The 23,182-nt window shown below is 39.3% G+C and overlaps 1 protein-coding gene across 13 annotated transcripts in view; it reads left to right on the forward strand.

Annotated features, from left to right (window-relative positions):
- Positions 1 to 23,182, forward strand: part of ENAH (ENAH actin regulator) — a 108,673-nt gene that overhangs the window by 71,685 nt on the left and 13,806 nt on the right. For 5 of the 13 annotated variants that reach the window (XM_084791343.1, XM_084791345.1, XM_084791336.1 and 2 more), the window contains exons 4-10: positions 4,908 to 4,964; positions 9,979 to 10,063; positions 16,667 to 16,980; positions 17,987 to 18,820; positions 20,529 to 20,830; positions 21,940 to 22,085; positions 22,185 to 22,242. In XM_084791343.1, coding sequence (XP_084647469.1) covers positions 4,908 to 4,964; positions 9,979 to 10,063; positions 16,667 to 16,980; positions 17,987 to 18,820; positions 20,529 to 20,830; positions 21,940 to 22,085; positions 22,185 to 22,242 — 1,796 coding nt within the window. The remainder of the gene's footprint in view (positions 1 to 4,907; positions 4,965 to 9,978; positions 10,064 to 16,666; positions 16,981 to 17,986; positions 18,821 to 20,528; positions 20,831 to 21,939; positions 22,086 to 22,184; positions 22,243 to 23,182) is intronic. The other 8 variants (XM_084791347.1, XM_084791337.1, XM_084791342.1 and 5 more) reach the window with 4 other exon arrangements.

Below are 23,182 nucleotides of genomic sequence, written 5' to 3' on the forward strand. Positions count from 1 at the left end.
GGGTGTCTATTGCTGTGAAGACACACCATGACCACAGCAACTCCTATAAAGGAAAATACTTAATTGGAGCTGGCTTAAGTTAGAAGTTTAGTCCATAACTGACATGGCAGCATGCAGGCAGCTATGATGCTGGAGAAGGAGCTGAGAGCTCTACATCTTGATCTATAGGCAGCAGGGAGAGAGCTGATTTGAGCTTTTTAGACCTCATCGCTGCTCCCCCCCACCCACCCACCCAGTAACACACTTCCTCCAGCAAGGCCATACCTATTCCCACAAGGTCACATCTCCTATTAGTGCCACCCCAGTGAGCTAAGCATTCAAACACATGAGTCTGTGGGGCCATTCCTATTCGGGCCACCACACACCTTTATCTTCGAGCCATTTTGTTAGCCCTGTGTCAACAATTGTCAATATCATTTCAGATAATACATGACAAAGCTTTGTATTTAATTCTATATAGGAAGCCTCATAATAGAAAGCACAGTTTATTTTAAAAGCATTAAAACTATTATAATAAAATGTTGCGTAATCTTGAATTTTAAAATTCTATGCTATTTAGATACTTGCCGTCCTGTGTTAGTTTAGATAGAGGCTTCTTAATAAGCAACTTATTTGCAATACTGTGAATTATTGTGCAGAGAGAAAGAAGGGCACAGGCGGCATAGGGGTCTCATGAAAAAGGAGCCAGCTGACCTGTAGAAGTGGGACAGTCTTGGTTTTTGATCAGCTGTCTTGGTTGTGTATCTTCAGAGTTTAGATTTAAGGAATATCTTGGAAGCTGTGCTGTACAGTAAGACCCTGTCTCCAAAAAAAAAGCTTTTGTTGTTGTTGGTGGTGGTTGTTACTTGTTTCAGTTCTTGCTGAAAAGTAGTCAAATTGCAGAACGCCCTGTGCTTTCCCTAAATATTGCTTATACATACACACTTTGGTGTTCGCCTAATGTATACATTATAAATCAAGAATAAAAAAATTAAAAAGATAGAGAAAGTGAACAGAAGTGTTGGTGTTTCTTCCCTCCCTGTGTATGTGCTAAATTTCTCAGCCGTTCACGCTCCTAAGCAGTGTATCATCAGACAAGAACACTGTCACTGGACATAGAGGAGAGGTTGGGAGGGTTCAGACAGGCTTTGGAGTTGGTTAAGTGTAAGAGTAAAGGAAAAAGGGAGGGTGTCAAAGTTCTGTATTCTGCTTTGTGCAACTGAATAGATAATGCTGGTTGAAAGCTAACAGATCCTCTAGGCATAAACTTAACACGCTACCACTGCAGAATGTCTTACTTTCTCTTGAGTATTTACTCGACCCCTTTAAGTGAAAAGAGCAGGAAGGCATGAAAGTGATTTGATGGCCAGGTCTTGATCTGTACTTGGGAAGAGGAGCCAGCCAAGTAAATGTGGAGGCACAGGTTAGTGTTACCTTCGAACAGTATGTAGGCTGTGCCGGGATTGGTGAGTTACAGACCCTTGAGCGTCTAGTTGAGTTGACTCTTAAAGGTTTCTTCAGCTAGAGGACTTACATGGTGGACTGAGAGGCCTATACAGTGTAGTAAATGACCTGAAATTGATCTGCTAGCAGTCATTTTTCTTTTTTACAGTAAATTATTAAGTACATTTGATCCATAAATTGAAGGAGGATTACCTTTTAATAGCAAAGGAGGAGAAGCCAAGTACATGTGCAGATTGCCCTAGATTAAAGAACTGAGAGGTGTAGATGGTGCTGGGGTTTTCACACAGTGCTCCACATCTTGAGATGGATGAAAACATGTGTTTCTGGGGCTGGAGAGGTGGCTCAGAGGTTAAGAGCATTGCCTGTTCCTCCAGAGGTCCTGAGTTCAATTCCCAGCAACCACCATCTATAATGTGATCTGATGCTTTCTTCTAGCCTGCAGGTGTACAAGCAGGCAGAGCACTGTATACATAACAAATAAATAAATAAATCTTTTTAAAAAGCAAAACAAACAAACAAACAAACAAAAAACATGAACTCCAGGAGACCAGGCTGGCCTCAAACTCACAGAGATCCTCCTGCCTCTGCTTCTGCTTCCTGAGTGCTGGGATTAAAGCCAGGTACCATCACATAAATATATATATATAAATACAACCTATTGAGTCTGTTTTATGAACTTATTTTTTAGGGCAGGTAACTATCATTGCAGTACCTGCCTCGATCTATTCAGAGTCCTCTCTTCTCTCTCAGATGCCTTAGCCTTAGACCAAACACAGCCACCTTTGCTCTCCCCTCTTGGTCCTGAAGGGCTTCATTAAAATGGTCACAAGTGTGAATACCATTTCTTTAAATGCGAACATTAAGCTTACTCCGTCCCTCAATGACCAGTTTTCCAGAAAGGCAAATCAAGTTCAAGCCGATATTCAAGCAAACATTATCTCATTTAATCCTTAGAAATACAAAATGCTGAGAGGGACAGTGATCCTCTTACAAATTATGTTAAGATGACTAACAGTTAATAATAGAAACCTCTAATTTCTTTAAAGCACAAATGCTTTAAGGGTCTGCTCTAATATTTGTATAATAATAAAATGCAGTGAAATGGATCAAAGCTGAGAAGCCCGTCATTTTCTACTACTGATAACCTCGCTTAAAGAAAGTTGTTTCCTTGTTTGTTTTTTAGTTTTTTGAGACAGAGTTTCTCTGTGTAGCTGTGGCTGTCCTGGACTCACTTTGTAGACTAGGCTGGCCTCGAACTCACAGCGATCCACCTGCCTCTGCCTCCTGAGTGCTGGGATTACAGGTGTGCGCTACCAAACCTGGCTGTTTCTTTGTTTTTTAAATAAAGTCGAATGGTAAAGAATACTAAAGACAGGAGGCAGAGCCTGAAGGGTGGCTGTTTCACAAATTACATTAAAAGACAGGTGAGCATCTGCAAGATCAAGGGCCAGAGTAGTTGATGAAGAGGGTTATATTACTTCTAGAAATATAATACAGATGTTAAAATTTTCTATTCTTGATTCCCTTAGCCCTGAGCTTCTAGAGTATGGCTTACTTTAAAAGTAGTATCTTCTCATAGGCAGTAATAAGTAATAGTGTCAGTGTTAAGGAATACTAGCTGTACTAGTTAAAGCTGAATTGACCTGTTTATTCAGTCTTAAGAGTAAAGAATGAGTTAATAGCATCCACAGCAAGCAGGAAGCTGTTAGCCTTATGCATATGATGGAATGAATAATTTACTATCTTCAAGAAATGCAGACTGCAGTAGAATTCAAGCTACCAGAAAGTAAAGCAATGTCTCGCTTGGTAACAGAAATAAAAGTAACCGGAAAGAAGACGCTTAAAGATGAGATGACAAGGGCAGGGGCATCGCTTAGTAGTTGAGTCGTGAGACCGGCTGAGAGTCTCCTGCAGTGATAGCAGAGCCTGCATTCTGACAACTGTCAGGTGACTTTCTGCTGAAATGGTTGCTCATGGCATGGGGCAGCTTCTTTGTTGTCAGAAACAAGATTCTTTCTCAGGTTTTTCATGTAAGTTCTTTCTTTTAATTGTCTCTGTATGTTTTCCTGTTTGGTATGGATTAAAGGAACTAAAGGGTTAAAACCTGATAACAAGGTGTGTTTACTATTAAAGGTTTTTGTGGAAGTAGCATTTATAAACGCTGGTGTGACATTTTTATAAAGGGTTTAAATTTAAAGTGTAATTATTGTAACTTTTCTGAAATGTTTATCTCCTTTAGCGTGATCTCGTAAGCTTGCTGAGCTTGTCTTCCTGCGCCTGTGGTTATGCGTTGCTCTGTGTGTGCATGCATCTTTGCTGATAGATGGGTGGGTGGAAGCACTTAGCAAAGTTGGCATTATCAATCTTATTTTACTGGTGTTTGAAGTACCTACTATATCTAAAACGTTAAGATTTAATTGGATCGTGTTGTCTATTGCTAAAAATGATGAAAAATTATTTATGACTTACTACCATATTAAGATAAGCCTTTGAATATAAATTGGTTTGGTTCTGATTTTACTGAAACTTTTTACTTAGCAGGCATTATCTTAAAGAATATACTTTTAGGTAAATATAAAATATAAAATACTGTCTTGTTTGCTTTAATATGATCTTCCTTAAATCAACATGTATTTAAGCCATTAACTGCTTTCTTAGTACCCATAAGAAAATAAAATCTTTTTCTTGCTGAAAAGGGTTTTCAGAGAAATTATTGATGTACCTTTTGCATGTTAAGAAAAAAATTTTCTCATCCTAGTTTTGAATATTACCTTGATTTTGGATAAAGCATTTCTTTTCAGAAATTACTACTTTCCCTTTGAGTTTTTCTTCCTAAAAAGAATTTATTAATTTATTTCATTGATAAACTAAATTTTAGTATAAATTATGTAGGTTAAATGGCTAGTTGTCATGACCACCCAGAGTTTTTGGTTAATTCGTTTTGTTAAGTTCGTTGTCATATCTATGGTTAAATAGTAGTAAAGTGTGTCTCTATAAGCATTGTTGGTTATTGTTAAGTACAGAGTGATCTCTTATCAGTGGAGATATATATATATATCTAATAGCCTTTTAATGATAGCCTTTGTTTTTTCCAGCTGCTATAAATAAACAATCTTAATTAGATGAATCTTAAGTATTTCCCCTGAATTTTTTTTCAAATATAGTTCTCCTAAACGGGAGGGTAGCCCTCATGAAATTAATTCTATTGGCCATGTATCTTAACTTTCTATACTTCATTTTCAATTATTTTTTAAAATACAGTCTTAAAATGCAGATTGCATTCTTTGATTGTATAACTCGGAAATATTTAAGCTATAAAATTATAAAGTTTCCAAGATGAGGATCTAGATAGGACATATGTATAAGTACATTTTGAACATTTCAGAGCACTTTTAGTTAATGTGAAGTTCTTCAGGTGGCCCCATTGTCCTTCGAAGCTTCTAACACCGAGGTGTCTGTTGCAGCCCAGAGCAAGGTTACTGCTACCCAGGACAGCACTAATTTGCGATGTATTTTCTGTGGTAAGCAACATTATGTTTACATTACTTTTTCAAGCTGTGGTACATACTACTTGCACATTTCCATAACTTTTGTTTTTTTTTAGGCCATAGTCTGATTTGTGGTATTTGAGCTAATGAAGCAAATTTTTGCTTTACGTTGTGATCCTTGTTGTGTTCGTGTAGGTGGTTTTGGATTCACTTTTGAGTTGGCTTATTAGGAGAATTTAATTAGAAATAGAATCTTAAAGTAATTTTTGTTCACTTCTTCCAATATAAATGAGAGAAGTTTTTTTTTCATTATAATTTTCCTTTGGAGAAGACATTCTATTTAAAAGAAAAGGGTATATGCGTTTTTGTATGATTTGAGTAATGTGAATGTGCCTTATTAGAAAGGAGTTTGTTTACCTTGAATTAGCTCTATACATGCATGTTGTAAAGGCAGATAGACGTAAGCTTACCTTTTCAGTAGATTGGTTTCAAGTGATAGTATCCTTTATTTGGTAGCTTAGGTTTCTATACCTTAGAAATGAATTTAGGCTTATAGATTGTTTTCTGTCATGCTCACTCTCATAAACATACATGTGTGTATATACATGTATTATTTGCATGGATAAATTAGGTATATCACTTAGCCACTCCACATTAGAGGTAATCAATCATTTATATATGTTTCTTAAATATATATAAATGTTTGCACAGGAAACTGTTTATATAGATTGGTATGTTGTTACATGTTGTTTGAATTCTTTTTATTTCTATTTGATACAGGAACTTCCTATTTTGGAAATCCAAGTTTCAAAAAACATCTTAAATTTTTTTTTTGATTCACATACTCTTTTTTGACTCATATATACCATGGCTAGATTATTTTATGAGAGAAAACTATAAGGTGATATGCTTTTTTAAAAACTGAACTAATCAGCTAGTGTGTGTACTTTATCCCTGTGGCTAAATTTTTAGTATGGTTTCTCAAGTATTCTTGATGTGGTTTCTGGTGTTTAAATTGATATGCTTACTGGTTTAGACAAACACGTTATAAATAAGGAAAAAAGAGAGAATGCCAACGGAGCTCATGGTTACCTGAATTATATCTGATTTGCTCCAGCTGACAGTTCTAGCAGTGAGCATCTGTTCTATGACAAGTCATAAACCTCCCCTCCCCCCAGACTCCTGCTCAGCACTGCAGATTGCTTGTGATCAGTTACTTCATTTCTGGTCTTATCTTTTCCTGGGATTCTCCTGGGCTTCTATGAGCAATCACTGATGTCTGCGTGATTAGGCCTCTCTTCAGCTCATTTTGAAAACGTACTTGATGTTGTAACGTTGTGCTTAAAAATTTGAGATCCACACATAGAATGACAGATTACCCGGTTTTTTAAAACTGGGAGAAATGTGATTTGACCTTATCAATAAAGGTGGATTTTAAAAACATAAAATGGCAGGTTTAAAACACAGATTTCTTTGTAATGGCCTTTAATTTGTAAGCGAACAATCTACAATCTGATTGCTAAGTTTAGGTTTGATTGTATTGTATATAATAGCACTTACTTGTTTTTCAGTCCTGTGTGTTTAAAATAGTCTGTGGCTACTTGTTAAACTAGATTTGTGAGAATTAAAATGGGGAGAGTAAATGAAATGTGCTTTAACCAAAATTCAATATTGAAGGCAAGACTGAAATGTTATTGCTTTTAGAGAGAGAAGTTTGTATCAGATTTCCATCACTTATAGGATGCTTATCAGCAACATTGCTACATTCTCTTTATTAGCAACAGTAATTCAGGCCGGGCTTGGTGGCGCAGGCCTGTAATCCCAGCACTTGGGAGGCAGAGGCAGGAGGATTGCTGTGCGTTCGAGGCCAGCCTGGTCTACAAAGGGAGTCCAGGACAGCCAAGGCTACACAGAGAAACCCTGTCTTGAAAAACCAAATAAACAAAAAGGAACAGTAATTCACAGACTTTGCTTTGCATCATCTAGCCTGGGCCAATTAGGACCAACCATTGTCTGGCTATGAAAGCAAACCCTCAGACAGTTGCCATTCCTCGCGATAGAGTAGGACTGGAACGGTGTCACTCATTTTTGCACATTGGTTGTTTGTCTTTTTTCTTCCTCCTTCAAAAGATAACCTACATACCATGCATGTTCCAGTATTGTCATTTACCCACTGAGACAGTTATGAAAGTACCTATTTTGTATTTTATGAGAACTCATTTAGGAATATAGCCCATTTGAAAACATAGCATACATTCTAGAACATAGAGCCACTGATGCCCTTGACTAACCTTAGTTTCTGCTGTTTTTTGTGGAATGCCTTTGATACAGCTTACCAATTTTATAACCCATTAAAATGTTTGACAAGAAGGAAAATGTAATTGTGTACCTCTAGTTCATAAGTTACTTAGAACTTTTATCTAATAATTATAGTATGTTTATAATTATGTTTAATTGCATATGTTTCAATATGCAAGGTTTTTATAACTTGGCAGTATTGATGAAGAAGAAAAAACAAGCAGACTAAGTAATAGATGTCACAAAATGCCAAAGAGAGATTTTAAGAATGTCTGGATAACCAAATGGCTTGTTATCATACAGCTGTGTAGCAACAAATTATAAGTTAATTCTTAGATCAAAATCCTTATTTTAAAGGATTCTTTAAAGTTTTTCTTGTCTTTTCGTGTGACTGGAATAAATTATAGTGAATTTCCCCATTCAATTTGCTTTATGCATCATATCAGGACTTATCTTAGGGACTTTTTGGTAATTTTGTTTTGTTAAGAATACATATATATACGTGTGTGTGTGTATATGTGTGTGTGTGTGTGTGTGTGTGTGTGTGTGTGTGTGTGTGTGTGTGTGTTTATATATATAGCCCAGGGTGACCCTGAACTCAAAATTCTCCTGTGGTTGCCTCCCATATGCTGAGATTACAGGCATGTACCACTATGCTGGGCCCAGAGTTCGATTAAAAACAAACAAAAATTGTTTAATAAGATCAATAAGATTAGATTGAAATTGTAACCTCTTTGACTTGAATTTATAGATTTCAGCTAAGACATAGGTTTAATTCATTAATAATATTGAGATGCAGTGCCTTCTCTAGATGTCAGCATGACAGTTAGATTACTGACTTCCAGCTGTCCCACTAGTTACACTGGCCAAAGTTTTCATTTAAACACTCAGACACTATTTTTAGAAGTAAGTAAGCTGTAATGGTCTTTTAACTTGGTTTTGCCAAATGAGTATTTTATAGTTTTAAAATAAATATAAGTATGGATATGTAAATAAATTATACTCCCAATTTTATAGGTTATTAAATTTATCCTCCCAATTCATGTCTCCCTACCTTCTTCTAAAAGGATCTTTTCTCTATAAAATAGTAAATATTAATCTATAGTCCAACATTGACAGTTTTTTTCAAGATTCATTGTTACTTTTCCAAACATTCTGTTTATTAGACATCAGTTATATTTTCATTTATGTAAACATTTATGTGTGTATTTGACTTTGATTTTAAAACTCTGTTTTTGTTATTTTATTAATTACATGAGGTTTATTTTATATTTTATTTGGTTCTCAAAGTAGCACAGTTATATCTAATTAAATATATTGCTGCCGTTGTCATCTAATTTGTAATTAGAGGGCAAATTAAATGATTAATCTAAAATCATGTAAAGAGATGAAAATTTAGTAGGTAAGTTGAAATAATTTACTGTTTTTCTGTGCCTGGGATGGGCAATATTGTATTACATCCTGATGAACCGTTGCTTCCAACTGTGGGTCTGCTCTGCTAGGGTAAAATAGCTGCTTTCAAGCCGGGCGTGGTGGCGCACGCCTATAATCCTAGCACTCGGGAGGCAGAGGCAGGTGGATCGCTGTGATTTCGAGGCCAACCTGGTCTACAAAGTGGGTCCAGGACAGCCAAGGCTACACAGAGAAACCCTGTCTCAAAAAACCCAAAAAAAAAAAAAAATAGCTGCTTTCATGATCTTCACTCACAGATCACAATGGCATGTTCTAGTACACATAGCATTTATTTACTTACTTTTTATAGTAGTGTTATACAAAACTATTGGTGGCACACTGGAAGTCAGATAAGCTTCTCAGAGGATGGAAGCAAACTCTCTTTGCTTTCTTGCTTTTACTGTTGTAGATTTCAAGGTTGTTCTAGCTTAGGTTAGTCATCATATATTAAACTAGGTGCAACATGTATCTCACCTAATTTTTATATCCCATAACAATAAGATTTCCCACAAGTTAGTGACAGTCTAAGATGCTAAACAATGGGTCTGCATTATATAGTGGATGTTGGGAATGGATGGTCAATGGTCTCTCATGACAGTTCCATGTTGGTGTAAACACAGGGTCTTAGCCCTACCCCCACCTTTCTTACCTCAAATGAAAAGCTGTTAAGATTACTGATAGCATTAAAATTTCAGATAAGTAGGTTAATACAGTATATATGGAAGTTTAGCAAATGTTTGTTTCACCAGTATTGGAAATGCCATTGTCATTAAACAAAAATGGCAGCTCAAATGGGCAAGTTTGATAAATGCATTAGCATACTTCAGTCTAGTAATGAGGTTCTCATGCTCTCTCTCTCCTGTTTTTCATTTCCAGTGTTCTATTTAGGTGAGTTTCTTAATTCTGATTTTTCATTTAAGTTTTTCCTCTTCACCTCATGAATAATTACCCCAAGCAGAATGTCTCATTGTCTTAGAAAATGTCAAGCTCAGGTGCCTATTCAGATGCTCATTGAACACTTGTTTTACTCAAGCTCTTCATATATAAATGTTTATTTTTTCCTTTATTGTTGGTGTTTCCATTTGTTTCAAGTAAGCCTTCTGGAGATGATGACAGCATTATGTTGCAGTCTTTCATTTGCTGTGTGTTACGTAAAGCTTATATTTTATTTTGCTAGACAAAAGGAAGATGCATTTTTTTAATATGTGATGGTTTTGTGTTGTTCTCATGGTTTAATTTCCTCCATCCAGCTTGGTAGAATGGTAACATTCATCTGTAATGTTTCCCTCCCTTATAGGGCCAACATTGCCTAGACAAAATTCACAACTACCTGCTCAAGTTCAAAATGGCCCATCCCAAGAAGAGTTGGAAATCCAGAGAAGGTAAATCCATGCATTTGCACTTCTGTCTTTTGCAGCAGATCCCAAGAACATTGACAACATATTATGTCCTTCAGTTCTTTGAAATTGACTTTCATTCTATCTGTTTTTTTGTTAAAAAAAAAATTCTTGTGATACATCTAAAACTATATTAAATAGTTAGGGTATGGAAGTGTCTGTTCCCTTCACTAAGCCTTACTCTTTTTTCAGTATCAGTGTGTGTCCCATAATGCACCTGTATACCCATGTGTGTACTCGTTAGAGGTCAGCATCAGGTGTCTACAGTTGCTTTTTACATTATTGTTTGAAATGCTCTTTCACTGAACCTGGAGCTTGCTGATTCAGGTGGATGCCAGGTGGGTTTCAGTGATCCCCATCCCCAGTGCTGGGGTTGTGGGCATTTACCATGCCTGGGGTTTTTTGTTTTTGTTTGTTTTGTTTTGTTCTTGGTAAATATCTGTGACCAGTGTGGCTTTCACATGGCTTATTTAACTAGAAAGTCAAAGTACTGTTAGCTATCACCATCATTTCAAGTGCAGTCGAGAGGTAGACTTAAAATTGTAACAGTTTCATCCCTTCTATGCCTTTTAGCTAAAATCAAGTGTATAATACAACCTCATTAGGGATGGATTTTTTTTTTCTGAATTAGCCAGAATAGATACACAGGTCTGTGTCATTTACCATTTCAATATGAACTATGATACACAGAGAAACCCTGTCTTGAAAAACCAAAAAAACAAACAAACAAAAAAACCCCAATATGAACTATGAAATCATTAAGACAATTTACATGGTGTTGGAGAGATGGCTCAGTGGCTAAGAACACCCATGTGGCGTCTAAAGCTGTCTATACCTTCATTTCAGTATGTGTGTGGGTGGTGGTGGTTTCCAGTACCCTCTTATGGATCCTATGGGCACTGCACACATATGGTGCACAGACATACATTCGGCAAAACACCCATCCATACACAGAAAATAAAAATAAATCTCTTTTTAAAAATAATTTATTCAGATTACATCCCAGTTGTTATCCCCTCACTTGTACCTTCCCGTTCACTCCCTCTTTCACCCTATTCCCCTCCCCTAGGCCTGTGACAGAAGGGGTCCTCCTCCCCCACCATATGATCACAGCCTATCAGGTCTCATCAGGATAGCGTGCTTCCCCTTCCTCTGAGTACCACCAGGCCACCCCACCAAGGGGAAGTGGTCAAATAGGGGGCACCCATCATGTCAGAGGCAGTTCCCGCTCTCCCCATAGCCATGGAGAATGAGCTCTCCATTGACTAGATCTGAATAGGGGGTCTAGGTTTACTGCATGCATTGTCCTTGATTGGTACAGCAGTTTGTGTGTGTCCCCCTCCCCCCTCACCACCCCCCCCTCTACCCCCCCTCCACACACACCCGTACAGATCCACCAGCCTTGATGGTCTTTTTGTGTGGTTCTTGGACCCTCTGGGTCTTTCTATCTCCCCATTCTTTCATACCACTCTCACTTGGAATCCATTCATGAGTCCGAGCATCTGTCCCAATCCCCCGCTGAGTGAAGACACTCAGAGGACATCCATATGGGTTAGTATCCATCTCTTTTAAAAAGACAATTTGCACCAGGCAGTGGTGGTGCACGCCTTTAATCCCAGCACTTGAGAAGCAGAGGCAGGGGGATCTCCGAGTTCAAAAATAACCTGGTCTACAGAGTGAGTTCCAGGACAGCCAAGACTACATAACAGAGAAACCCTGTCTCAAAAAACAAAACCAAAATGTGTGTGCGTGCGTGCGCATGCGTGTGCGTGTGTTCAAAATAGCCACATTTCTAGTGCTTAACGGCCATATGTGAAAGGCATTAGAGTAAGTCTTTTAATGAAAATTTAAATTTACATCTCCAAGGTTCATTCTTTTTGTTTTTTTCGAGACGGGATTTCTCTCTCTAACAGCTCTGGCTGTCCTGGACTCGCTTTGTAGACTAGGTTGGCCTCAAACTCACAGAGCTCCACCTGCCTCTGCCTCCGTAGTGCTGGGATTACAGGCATGCACCACTACACCCAGCTGGTTCTTTGTTTTGTGTGCTTACTTGCTATTCATATTAGTCTGTGCTATGAGGAAGCCCAATTTAAAATATCTTCTTATCCAGGGACAATGGCACAGAACTATAATCTCAACACTTATATGGCAAAGAGGGAGATTCCAGATTCAAGGCTGAATGAAATATATTTTGATATCTCGTGTATATATTTGTGTTTAAAGATAAATACATACTTGTATAAACATACTAACTTAACTGTGAGCTAGTGCCTTTAGTATCTGTTTACTTTGAGACTCTGTCTCAAAAGTAGTTTTCTTGCTGGGCATGGTGGTGCACACCTTTAATCCCAGCACTTGGGAAGCAGAGGCAGGCGGATCTCTGTGAGTTCGAGGCCAGCCTGGTCTACAAAGAGAGTTCCAGGACAGCTAAGACTATTACACTGAGAAACCCTGTCTGAGGCAGGAGAAATAGTTTTCTTTTCCACACAGCCTCATAGGAAGCTGTTGAATGTGGTGTTCTGTTAAAAATGAGAAGTCAATAGTTATCTAACCTTGTTGGGATCCCAAAAAAAAGAGGGATTGAATTTGGAAGGTAATTCATAGCCTGGGAACAGCCTCTCTGCTTGGAGACAGGAAGGCTATGGGCTCCTGATGGGTTTGTCTGAAGGGAAGGAAGACAGAGTGAGTAAGAACCCTGGATGGTTGACAGATGGTTAACCGTAGAAAGGAGGTAGTTTACACTTCTGATGGAGAGCATGGAGTGATGTAGGGGGAACATACAGTTGATGTGAGGACACAGAAGAAAGTGTTAATGTTTAGCACCCAGATAAAAAATTTTCTTAGAGCTGGGCAGTGGCAGTGCACGCCTTTAATCCCAGCACTTGGGAGGCAGAGGCAGGTGGATCTCTGTGAGTTCGAGGTCAGCCTGGTCTACAAAGTGAGTCCAGGACAGTCAAGGCTATACAGAGAAACCCTGTGGGGGGGGGGGGCAGGAAATGATGGATGAACAAGGAATGAAACTCTGTGTTAATATTTTTGTAAAACAGAGAAGAAAAAATTGGGAGGTAGCCAGAGTGGGAGGAGTCAGGGGCTAGAGTGTAGCTCAGGGATAGAACTCATGGAGGCCCAAGTGCTAACCACCCAGATCATTTGTCTGGAAGGAAAAGAGTAACATCTAAATTTGAAAAGTCAAGAACAAATATTTCTAAAGAAATTACTGTGTTTAGAAACACGAGATAAGTACAAGAGTATTGAAACTTAATTGCTTCTATAGGAAGAAATCAGAAGTGGTAAGCGTAAGATGCCTTGAAATACTCTGACTTAAACTAGGCCTTGCATTTATAGGTTTACTTCTTAGTCAGCATGAAGTTGGCCACTATTTTAAAGGTTAAACTTTGTTGATCTGATACTTTTATTATACCGTAATATCGTTTTCTATGTGTGTCTGTCATTGATTAAATCAGTTTCTGGTTCCTATTCATATTATTAATGTTTGGCTCCCTTGGCTGTAATGGAAAAATATATTCTAAGAAACATGAGTCAGTCCTGTGCTCATCTCAACATAGAAGATAATTTAGTTAATATCTATAAATAGCTTGCAAATCATCACTACTACCTGAAAGTTATAAAAGGGGAATAAGAATTCCAACCCAGAGCTGAGGAGCTGGAGTAATGAAAGTGTACAGCACTCCCATTATCCTCCAGAGGCAGGATGGACCCCGAGTTGATCGGATTCTGCTGTAAGTATTGGCACTGTCTCAGGGCTTTGTGATACTAGAATTCAATTATCTTCTTTTGAATATTCCGTCTTTTTGTTACTAATAGAGAGACAAAATGTCCACACGGTACAATCAAGTATGTGTCTACTCCAGATGTGGCAGTGCACATCTTTAATCCCAGCACTTGAGAGACAAATGCCAGTTAGTGTGTGTGAGTTCAAAGCCAGGTGGGACTACACAGTGAAACCCTGTCAGGAAAGTTAAAGAATGCACACTTTCACTCTCCAGCATGTCAGTATTACTCAGGGTTAGAAACCAGAATATTTTTCCTGGCTTTGTTCTCCCACTTCATTTTATGAAACTGAAATCTCTGTAGGTACCCCAAAACTGTTCTAGGTAAAGATTTTATTTATATTTTACATGCTTCACAAGACTGTGCCTTTAAGTAAACATAAACTAGGTGTGTGTTTGTATGTATATATTGAATTCATTGTAAGCCAATTGTTTTGGGTATTTTTTGGTTTTGCATCTGTTTACATTTGGGGACTGCTGTTTTGGAGAAAATTACTTCAGTGATAGAAAAAAATAACTGTGTCTTATATTTTTACTTAATATATCTAAAATACTTTAATAGGCCTATTAGTATTCATTTATATTTGTTTCTGGGAAAGGTATGTAATTCTTCTGAAACAATCAAATTATCAAAAATATCTATCTAACTCAAAGACTACAAGCCTATTGGAATTTTCGCACAGCTCAGAATTCAGACACGTTCTTTAGTAAGAGCTAGAGGTGACTCTGCTAATGGGCAGACAGGAACCAGAGGCAGAGCGCCTCTAGGAAGAAGGGCGCTGTCCGTTCCAGTCTGCAGTCTGGTAGTGATGATCCTGAGGGAAGCCAGCTTTACATCGTCAGATTTGTGAGTCGGGAAATTTCTGCTTGGCAGTTTTTTCAGCTACGTATGCATAGACATCTTTTCAATGAGCAGACTAATAAAAGCATCCGTTACTTTCTTCTCACGTCAGTCTCTTGAGTTAATGGTCAGCAAACTTGGAAGTGCTTTTTGGCATTGTGCTTTTTTTCCTCAGTAGACACTGTATCTTTTATTGAGATTATTTTCACATGTGGAGCACTCTTCTAAAGTCAATACATTCCAGTTATAAATGACATTATTTCATACTGCTTCCAGACACATCCGTATCTATCTTACCTATGATGACTACCAAAATTCACGTGTTCTCTGTGTTAGAAGTGCCGTGTTGCTTAGAGAAACAGATGGTAACAGCTTTTTTTTTTTTGTAATGCCCAACAATTAGAATGGGAATGAAATGCCATCAGAATGCCATGTATGTAGCTCAGCTGTGGACAGTGTTTATATAATGTTAGTATAACCCTCAATATTTATTTTAGCCAAGCTATTTTCGTGTGTGTGTGTTGAGAGTGGTTATGGACGATTTTTAACATTAGACAATGGGTGTCTAAAGTTAAGACACAAGAATCAACTAAAATGATAAATAAGTGGAGAAATGTTAAGACAGTAAGCTAATGTTTGTTTTGTTATAAGCTTTATATATATATATATATATATATATATATATATATATATATATATATTATTGTGGTATATGTATTACTTTGAGATGAATGAAAAGAAACACAGAAGCACAAAATGTAAACATCCTAAAACTTTTTTTCCCAATTAGTGGTCCCTTTTTTTAAAAAATTAATTTTCATATGTGTTGGTGTTTGCATGAAGACCAGAAACAGGTGTTGGCTCTTCTGGAAGTGGAGTTACAGATTATTGTGAACCTCTGTGTAGGTTCTGGTAACCAAACCCTGGTCCTCTGAAGAGTGGCCAGTACTCTTTTATTTTATTTTTATTTTTATTATTATTCTCTCATATATTACATCCCAACTGCAGTTTCCCCTCCCTCCGTCCCGCCTCCCCCTGGGTCTCTCTTTCCCACCTCCCCACTCACCCACAGCCCTCTTCTCAGAAAAGAGCAGGCCTCCCAGGGATATCAGCCAAAGAGCATTACTAGCTACAGTAAGACGGAGCATATACCATCACAGCAAGCAGCCAGTACTTTTAACTACTGAGCCACATCCCTAGCACCTAAGGACTTAAAATTTTAACACAAACTTCAATTGAGTTTCTTTATTATATGCACATTATTGGAGGGGAGAAGGAGTCTTTTCTGTCTAGTTTAATTTTAAACGTTTTTAACGTAGTTGGGCGGTGGTCGTGCACACTTTTAATCCCAGCTCTTGGGAGGCAGAGGCAGGCAAATCTCTGTGTGTTCAAGGACAGCTAGAGCTACACACAGAGAAACCCAGTCTCAAAAAACTTTTAAAAAGTAAAAATTAAAAGTTTTAATGTATCTAATTTCTTGGCAGCATATCACAGTGATATATCTTAAAATGTTAACTATAGTTACCTGTAGATCAACATTTTAGTGATTTAAAGTTTATTTCTTAACTGAGTTTGTTTTCGTTTAATGTTTATTCAGCTGTAGTTCTATGATTGTTGTGTTTTCTGAAATAACTTGTGGAGTTAAAATGTTGTATTTTAAGAAAAGGAGATTACTTCATATTTAAATTATCTCATCATCTGATTAATACAATGACTTGGTCATTAAAGTGGTAGGTTTACTCACAGCTCTCTATTCTAAAAAATTGTGTTGATTGAGCCATGTTGAGAGCTTAGTTCCATTGGTATAAAATAAGAGGTAAGGAAGCCTTCCTTCATGGGGAAGTAGTTACTGTGGGTTCTACATTTATTTGAATCAGAAGTGAAGTGAGCATCCATTCATTTTAGTGGTGGGGAGCTATAAATGCACATTTTTATTCATCCAATGTTCACTTTCAGGCAACTGCAAGAACAGCAGCGACAGAAGGAGCTGGAGAGGGAAAGGCTGGAGAGAGAAAGAATGGACAGGGAAAGGCTGGAGAGAGACCGGCTGGAGAGGGAGAGGCTGGAGAGGGAGCGCCTGGAGCAGGAGCAGCTGGAGCGGCAGCGGCAGGAGAGGGAGCACGTAGAGCGCCTGGAGAGGGAGCACGTGGAGCGCCTGGAGAGGGAGAGGCTGGAGCGCCTGGAGAGGGAGAGGCAAGACCGAGAGCGCCTGGAGCAGCTGGAGCGAGAGCAAGTGGAGTGGGAGAGAGAGCACAGAGTGTCCAATGCTGGTAAGGAGTCTGCAGACACACGCCTCCCACCTCTGAGCTGGGCAAGGCTCTGTGCAGTCGTGAATAGTGATATTGCACATGTGTGTAATGCTTGGGAATACGTGGAACAGTTTGGAGTTAGGATAAATGCTCAGCAATTACTGCTTCCGTGTTCCTTTTATTGCTTAGAAACTAAAAGAAAGCTCTTGGGAATTTTTAGTCTGTCATTTTAATTCTTCTTGTCGCCCTAGAATTCAGCTATAAAGTGTGAATATGTTTTTATGCAGAGATTTTTTTTTTATAATGATTTTGGAAGATATTTCCCTTGTGTGGTTGCTTAAAATTATCACATACTGTATGTATTATACTACGTACAGCAAGAAGTTAGCTTGGTTATAGTTAGATTTTTGGAGGAAAAGTTAAAGTAGATGAAAATATTCTTTCAAAAATAACTGGTTACTTAAACATTTTCTGGCACTGTGAAAAATGATAATTCGATGGAATTTATCAAGTGTCATAGAGGTTAATGATAGAGTAAAAGTTTAATTCTTGAGCTACATGAGAAGCCAGTGTGGGTTTCTGATTGGTTAGTTGGTGATTTCATTGTTTTTAACTGTCCAGTTGTCTGGAGTTACCACTGAGGAGTGGGTTGAGGGTCCCTTCCCTTCCTAGTAAACATTTTGCCAGGCTTGAAACAACTTGGTGTACTCCGCCGTTTGTAGTCACTATGATGCCGTTTCAGTTGACTAATAAGGTTAAGACTAACTACCGTACCCTCTTCCTATGGAGAGTAGATATTAATCACATATTTTTTTAAAAACTTACTCCATCCTCTTTCGGGTTCCAAAATGTGTTTACCAGTTAAATTTCCTCAAGTGGAGACAGGTATTTGCCTAATTCTCTGGTACTAACTGTAATCTACGTTTATACATTTTGTCTGATTGCTGGTTTTGTGGCTTCACTAGCTCCCTTTTTCTCTCTCCTTTTTTATCCTGTCTTTTGCCGCTGCTTCCCACCTTATGTCCAGCTCCATCTTCAGACAGCTCCCTGTATAATGCTCCACTTGCTGAGTATTCCAGTTGCCAGCCTCCTTCAGCACCTCCTCCACCATATGCTAAAGTCATCTCAGCTCCGGTGTCAGACGCCACTCCTGATTACGCTGTAGTGACTGCCTTGCCACCTACTTCCACACCCCCTACACCACCACTGCGGCACTCAGCGACACGTTTTGCAACATCTCTAGGTTCAGCCTTCCACCCTGTTCTTCCCCATTACGCCACAGTTCCTCGTCCTCTGAACAAAAACTCTCGACCTTCTTCTCCTGTGAACACACCCTCTTCTCAGCCTCCAGCTGCGAAGTCCTGTGCCTGGCCTACTTCCAATTTCTCACCCCTCCCTCCATCTCCTCCGATAATGATTAGCAGCCCCCCTGGCAAAGCTACTGGCCCAAGGCCTGTTCTTCCCGTTTGTGTCTCCTCTCCTGTGCCCCAAATGCCTCCGTCACCGACAGCACCCAATGGGTCGCTGGACTCTGTAACATACCCAGTGTCTCCACCGCCTACCTCAGGGCCAGCAGCGCCACCTCCGCCGCCGCCGCCACCACCACCGCCACCGCCGCCGCCACCGCTGCCGCCGCTGCCTCCCCTCGCCTCACTCTCACACTGTGGATCACAGGCTTCTCCTCCTCCAGGCACCCCTCTTGCCTCAACTCCCTCATCCAAGCCCAGTGTTCTCCCTTCTCCCTCTGCAGCTGCCCCTGCCTCTGTGGAGACCCCTCTAAATCCTGAGCTGGGAGACTCCTCTGCTTCCGAGCCAGGCTTGCAGGCAGCCTCTCAGCCGGCCGAGACGCCAACCCCGCAGGGTAAGGCTTCACTACTTGAGAGTGGTGCTTAGCAACAGCTTTGACTGCCAAGGATGAGTCGGATGGTTTTAGTAATTGGGCATCTCTGTGCCAGAGTACTTCAGGGTTTTTAATTTGAAAAATTAAAATGAAGGACCTTTTTCTTAATGCTGGGCCTTAATTGTATATAGCAACTTAGAATGGGCGATGTCCATATTAAACTTGTTTTTAGGTCTTTTGCAGTATTGTAGAAGGTGCCTTTTAATATTTAGGGACCCCAGTACTAATACATTTACTTTAAACTTCACTAGGAAAACTTCACTGTTTCATCTTCCCTAAGGTAAATATGAGATCTTTCCTGAGACTTAGAGACCTGTTTAATAGATGAATCATCCCAGAGTTTGCCCTGGAGCACTCCTATTTTCACCGATTTTCACTTTGTGCTACCATATTGAGCTCTCCACACTAGACTTATAGGGTGGGTAGCCTCTCAGGCTCTTTGCGAAAGGTAGGAGGGTGACAGGCTTGGTGTGTGCCACCAGAGGATTCTGTGGAACAGATTGCAAGTAGTGGTATAAAGGGCAAACAGAGGATCCTTGAGGGTTTCCCCCAAAACAGGCTGTATTGCATGGCTGCAGGGAAGGGCCATATAACATCAGATGTAGCCTATGTACATGAAGATGTACCCAGCTGTGTAAGTGAGAAGATGCGAGGTAACCCTGTCTTTTGTTGTTTGTTTATGAGCTATAGAGAGGATGCTGAAAACAAAGCCCTGCTTATGGAAAGTGTTACAATCTGGATTTAAACATACCTCTCCTGTTAAAAATACATTTTTAAATAATGTCTTATATTATTAATATCTCTGTGGTTGACATCTGAACAAAAGGTACCACCAGCCTGACAAGGCTGAGTAATCGTCCTGCTGTGGCTCAGCGCTCAATCTGCAGGATGGGACAGCTCATCCCAGCCCTTCACTTCTGCTTGTATGCCTGCTCAAGCCTCAGAAGTGACAGCTACTACCCAGCATGCAGACTCAACTCTAGCTTGACAGAAACAAAAATTAGCCCTTTTAAACCTCAAGTAAATATTTATTAATTCGGTATTTTGATTTTAAATGCTTTACTCTCTTTGTGACTTTTTTTTTTTTACAAGATTAGAATACTTCAGCTAAAACAGCTTTATAATCCTCAGTTAATTTGTAGTTTTACCTGATATTAGTTCATTTTCTGTGATTCTTAACTCAGGCTACATGTAGAATCATTTTAAGGTACTGAAGCCTTGACACGCCACACACTTCTATAGTTTTCATGTTGTCTGTCTGTAATCAATACCTTTGTCATCAGAGTCAAGTATATTATCTCAGTCAGTACTAACTGCCGTGTGTGTGTGTGTGTGTGTGTGTGTGTGTGTGTGTGTGTGTGTGTGTGTAAAACATGGCATACTTTTCTAAAATCATACAAGCATTTGTCTTCAAATCTCTGGGGGAGGAGGAATCGCATTAGTTTTATTACAGAAGGTCTGGTATTAAATGGTTGTATACACACTTCAGCTTTCAATTCTAGCATCTTTTGTTTAAAACTATTATTATGTATTAAGTATTATGATAAATTAACCTCTTAAGTGCAGTGTCTGAGTCAGTTACTTTAGGGTGGCATTCTATATATCTACTCGTGTAAAACCAATGATTTAGTTCTGTTGTTGATGACTTGTTAACTTGTCTTTCTCTCAGGCCTTGTCTTGGGACCACCTGCACCTCCACCACCCCCACCCCTCCCATCAGGCCCTGCCCACGCCTCAGCACTTCCTCCTCCCCCTGGACCCCCTCCACCACCTCCACTGCCATCCTCTGGGCCTCCACCACCACCTCCACCACCCCCTCTTCCTAATCAAGTTCCTCCCCCTCCTCCCCCACCTCCTGCCCCTCCCCTCCCCGCATCTGGATTTTTCTCTGGCTCGATGTCAGAAGACAATCGCCCTTTAACTGGACTTGCAGCTGCAATTGCGGGAGCAAAGCTTAGGAAAGTGTCTCGGGTAAATTACCAAGTTACTGAACTTTAAATGTGTGTCATCTTGTTTCTAAATGTCTAAAGTGGTAAAAATTGTTTCATGCTGGTATGAAACCTGATATTGACTGAAAACCAATGCAATTTGAAATTTTAGTAAAGGTCTAAAAGTGTAGTGTAACATTTCTGTGACCTCTGTTATCTCCAGATTATTTTTATACGCACATTTTTTATTAATTTATTCAGATTACAACTCAATTGTTATCCCATCACTTGTATCCTCTCGTTCCTTCCTCCCTCCCACCTCCACCCTATTCCCCTCCCCTAGGTCCATGACCAAGGGGGATCTCTTCCCCCACTTTATTGGTCACAGGCTATCAAGTCTCATCTTGGTAGCCTGCCTATTCTTTCTTTGAGTGCCACCAGGGCTCCCCACCAAGGGGAGGTCTTCAGATATGGGGCACCTATCTCCAGATTATGAGTTAACATTTGACTAATATTTGCCTTTTGTTTTCTTTGTGCATATCTCCTTTACTACACAGTTTTTAACCTAAATGATTTGAGAGTAAGTCAAAAACACTATGCTCTTATTTTTCTACCTCAGTGTAAATTTGGAGAGAAATAGCTAATGGTTTTTAGGCCATTTTTTTTTTCAAGTTTAAATTTAGTTGTGCTGGGCAGTCGTGGATTGCTGTGAGTTCGAGGCCAGCCAGGTCTACAAAGCGAGTCCAGGATAATAAATAAGTAAATAAATAAATTTAGTTGTTATGTCCTCAGTCTTTATCACCTTTTAAAACACTGACAGTTGTTTGTAAAAATTACCTTTCAGTTTGGTTTATCACATTTCCCCCTCAATATTGGATTCAGGTTATACATTTGAGATGAGGGGGGGAAATACCATCAGGATCATGTCTTTCTCAGTGTACTGTATGGAGAGGCAAGACTATTTCATCCCATTATTGGTAATCTTAACTTAGATAGAATTCATACTGATAAATAAAAATCCATGTTATTCACTCTATTGGTTCTCAACTTTAAAAAAAAAAGTGCTTAATTCAGAATCAGTGTGTTCTTCTGTTTTGAATATGTTAGTAAACATTATCTACATAGGACATTGTTGTGTGTGTTCTCATTAAGGTGGAGGACGGTTCTTACCCAGGTGGAGGGTGTACTGTAGGTGTGAACTTGGCCTCATCCAAAGCAGACGCTGGTCGTGGGAACGGACCCCTTCCTCTAGGTGGTAGTGGCCTAATGGAAGAAATGAGCGCCCTGCTGGCCAGGAGGTGAGGAATTGTGTCGTAGTGGGCATGTCTAGAATGAGGAAGATCTTGATAATAGGTAGGTAGGTGATATAAAATGTTTTCATCAACTTGCCTTTCCAGGAGAAGAATTGCTGAAAAGGGGTCAACAATAGAAACCGAACAAAAGGAAGACAGAAGTGTAAGTCAATATACATATCTCTGACTTTAAGATGTGGAACTCCCTTTAATCCCAGCACTTGGGAGGCAGAGGCAGGCGAATCGCTGTGAGTTCGAGGCCAGCCTGGTCTACAAGGTGAGTCCAGGACAGCCAAGGATACACAGAAAAACCCTGTCTCAAAAAAAAAAGAAAGAAAGAAAGAAAGAAAAAATTACTTAATCTGAACTTAATGTTTGATCCTATGTGTTTGCCTGTTTTATTTCTAACTACACAGGTATTAAAAATAACTTGTGTTGTGCATACTATTACAACCTCATTCTTAGTGACTGGAATTGAATATGGTTGTTGTAGGGAAAGTCTTGAACCTCTAAAGTTAAGTTCAAACTAACTAAAGTAAAGTTAGTCTGTTCTTTTACCCGCCTTTAAATTAGTAAATGAATTTAGACAGGTTTTCTAATCTGTTGGGCTTCTCAATTTATTAGTGCTACATAAGGTTAAAGAATTATAAGCTGGGTGGTGGTGGCACACACCTTTAATCCCAGCACTCCGGAGACAGAGGCAAGCGAATCGCTGTGAGTTCGAGGCCAGCCTGGTGTAAAGTTAGTCCAGGACAGCCAAGGCTACACAGAGAAACGCTGTCTCGAAAAGGGGAGAAAAAAAAATACATATATATATGTATTCAACAATTTATGCATCACCCTTAGGAACCCCATGTTTGTTCATTAGCTAGGTCCCTTAGAAGCACACCCCTCATGCCCTGCTCCATATTTCTGTGTTGTCATTCCACACAGGTTGTAATGGCTCTCCCTGTGTCATCTGGCCTCCTTTCCTAACAGTCCTCCAATCTGTCTCATCACACATTCCTAGCATTGGCTAGTACAGGGTCTCAGAACTTAGCACAGAAAGAGCTTTGGGAAGGAGTAGGAAGAAGACAGTGAGATTAGAGAGGGAAACTGTAAGG

Source organism: Acomys minous, assembly GCF_964271855.1.
Source record: "Acomys minous genome assembly, chromosome: 1".
NCBI lineage: Eukaryota > Metazoa > Chordata > Mammalia > Rodentia > Muridae > Acomys > Acomys minous.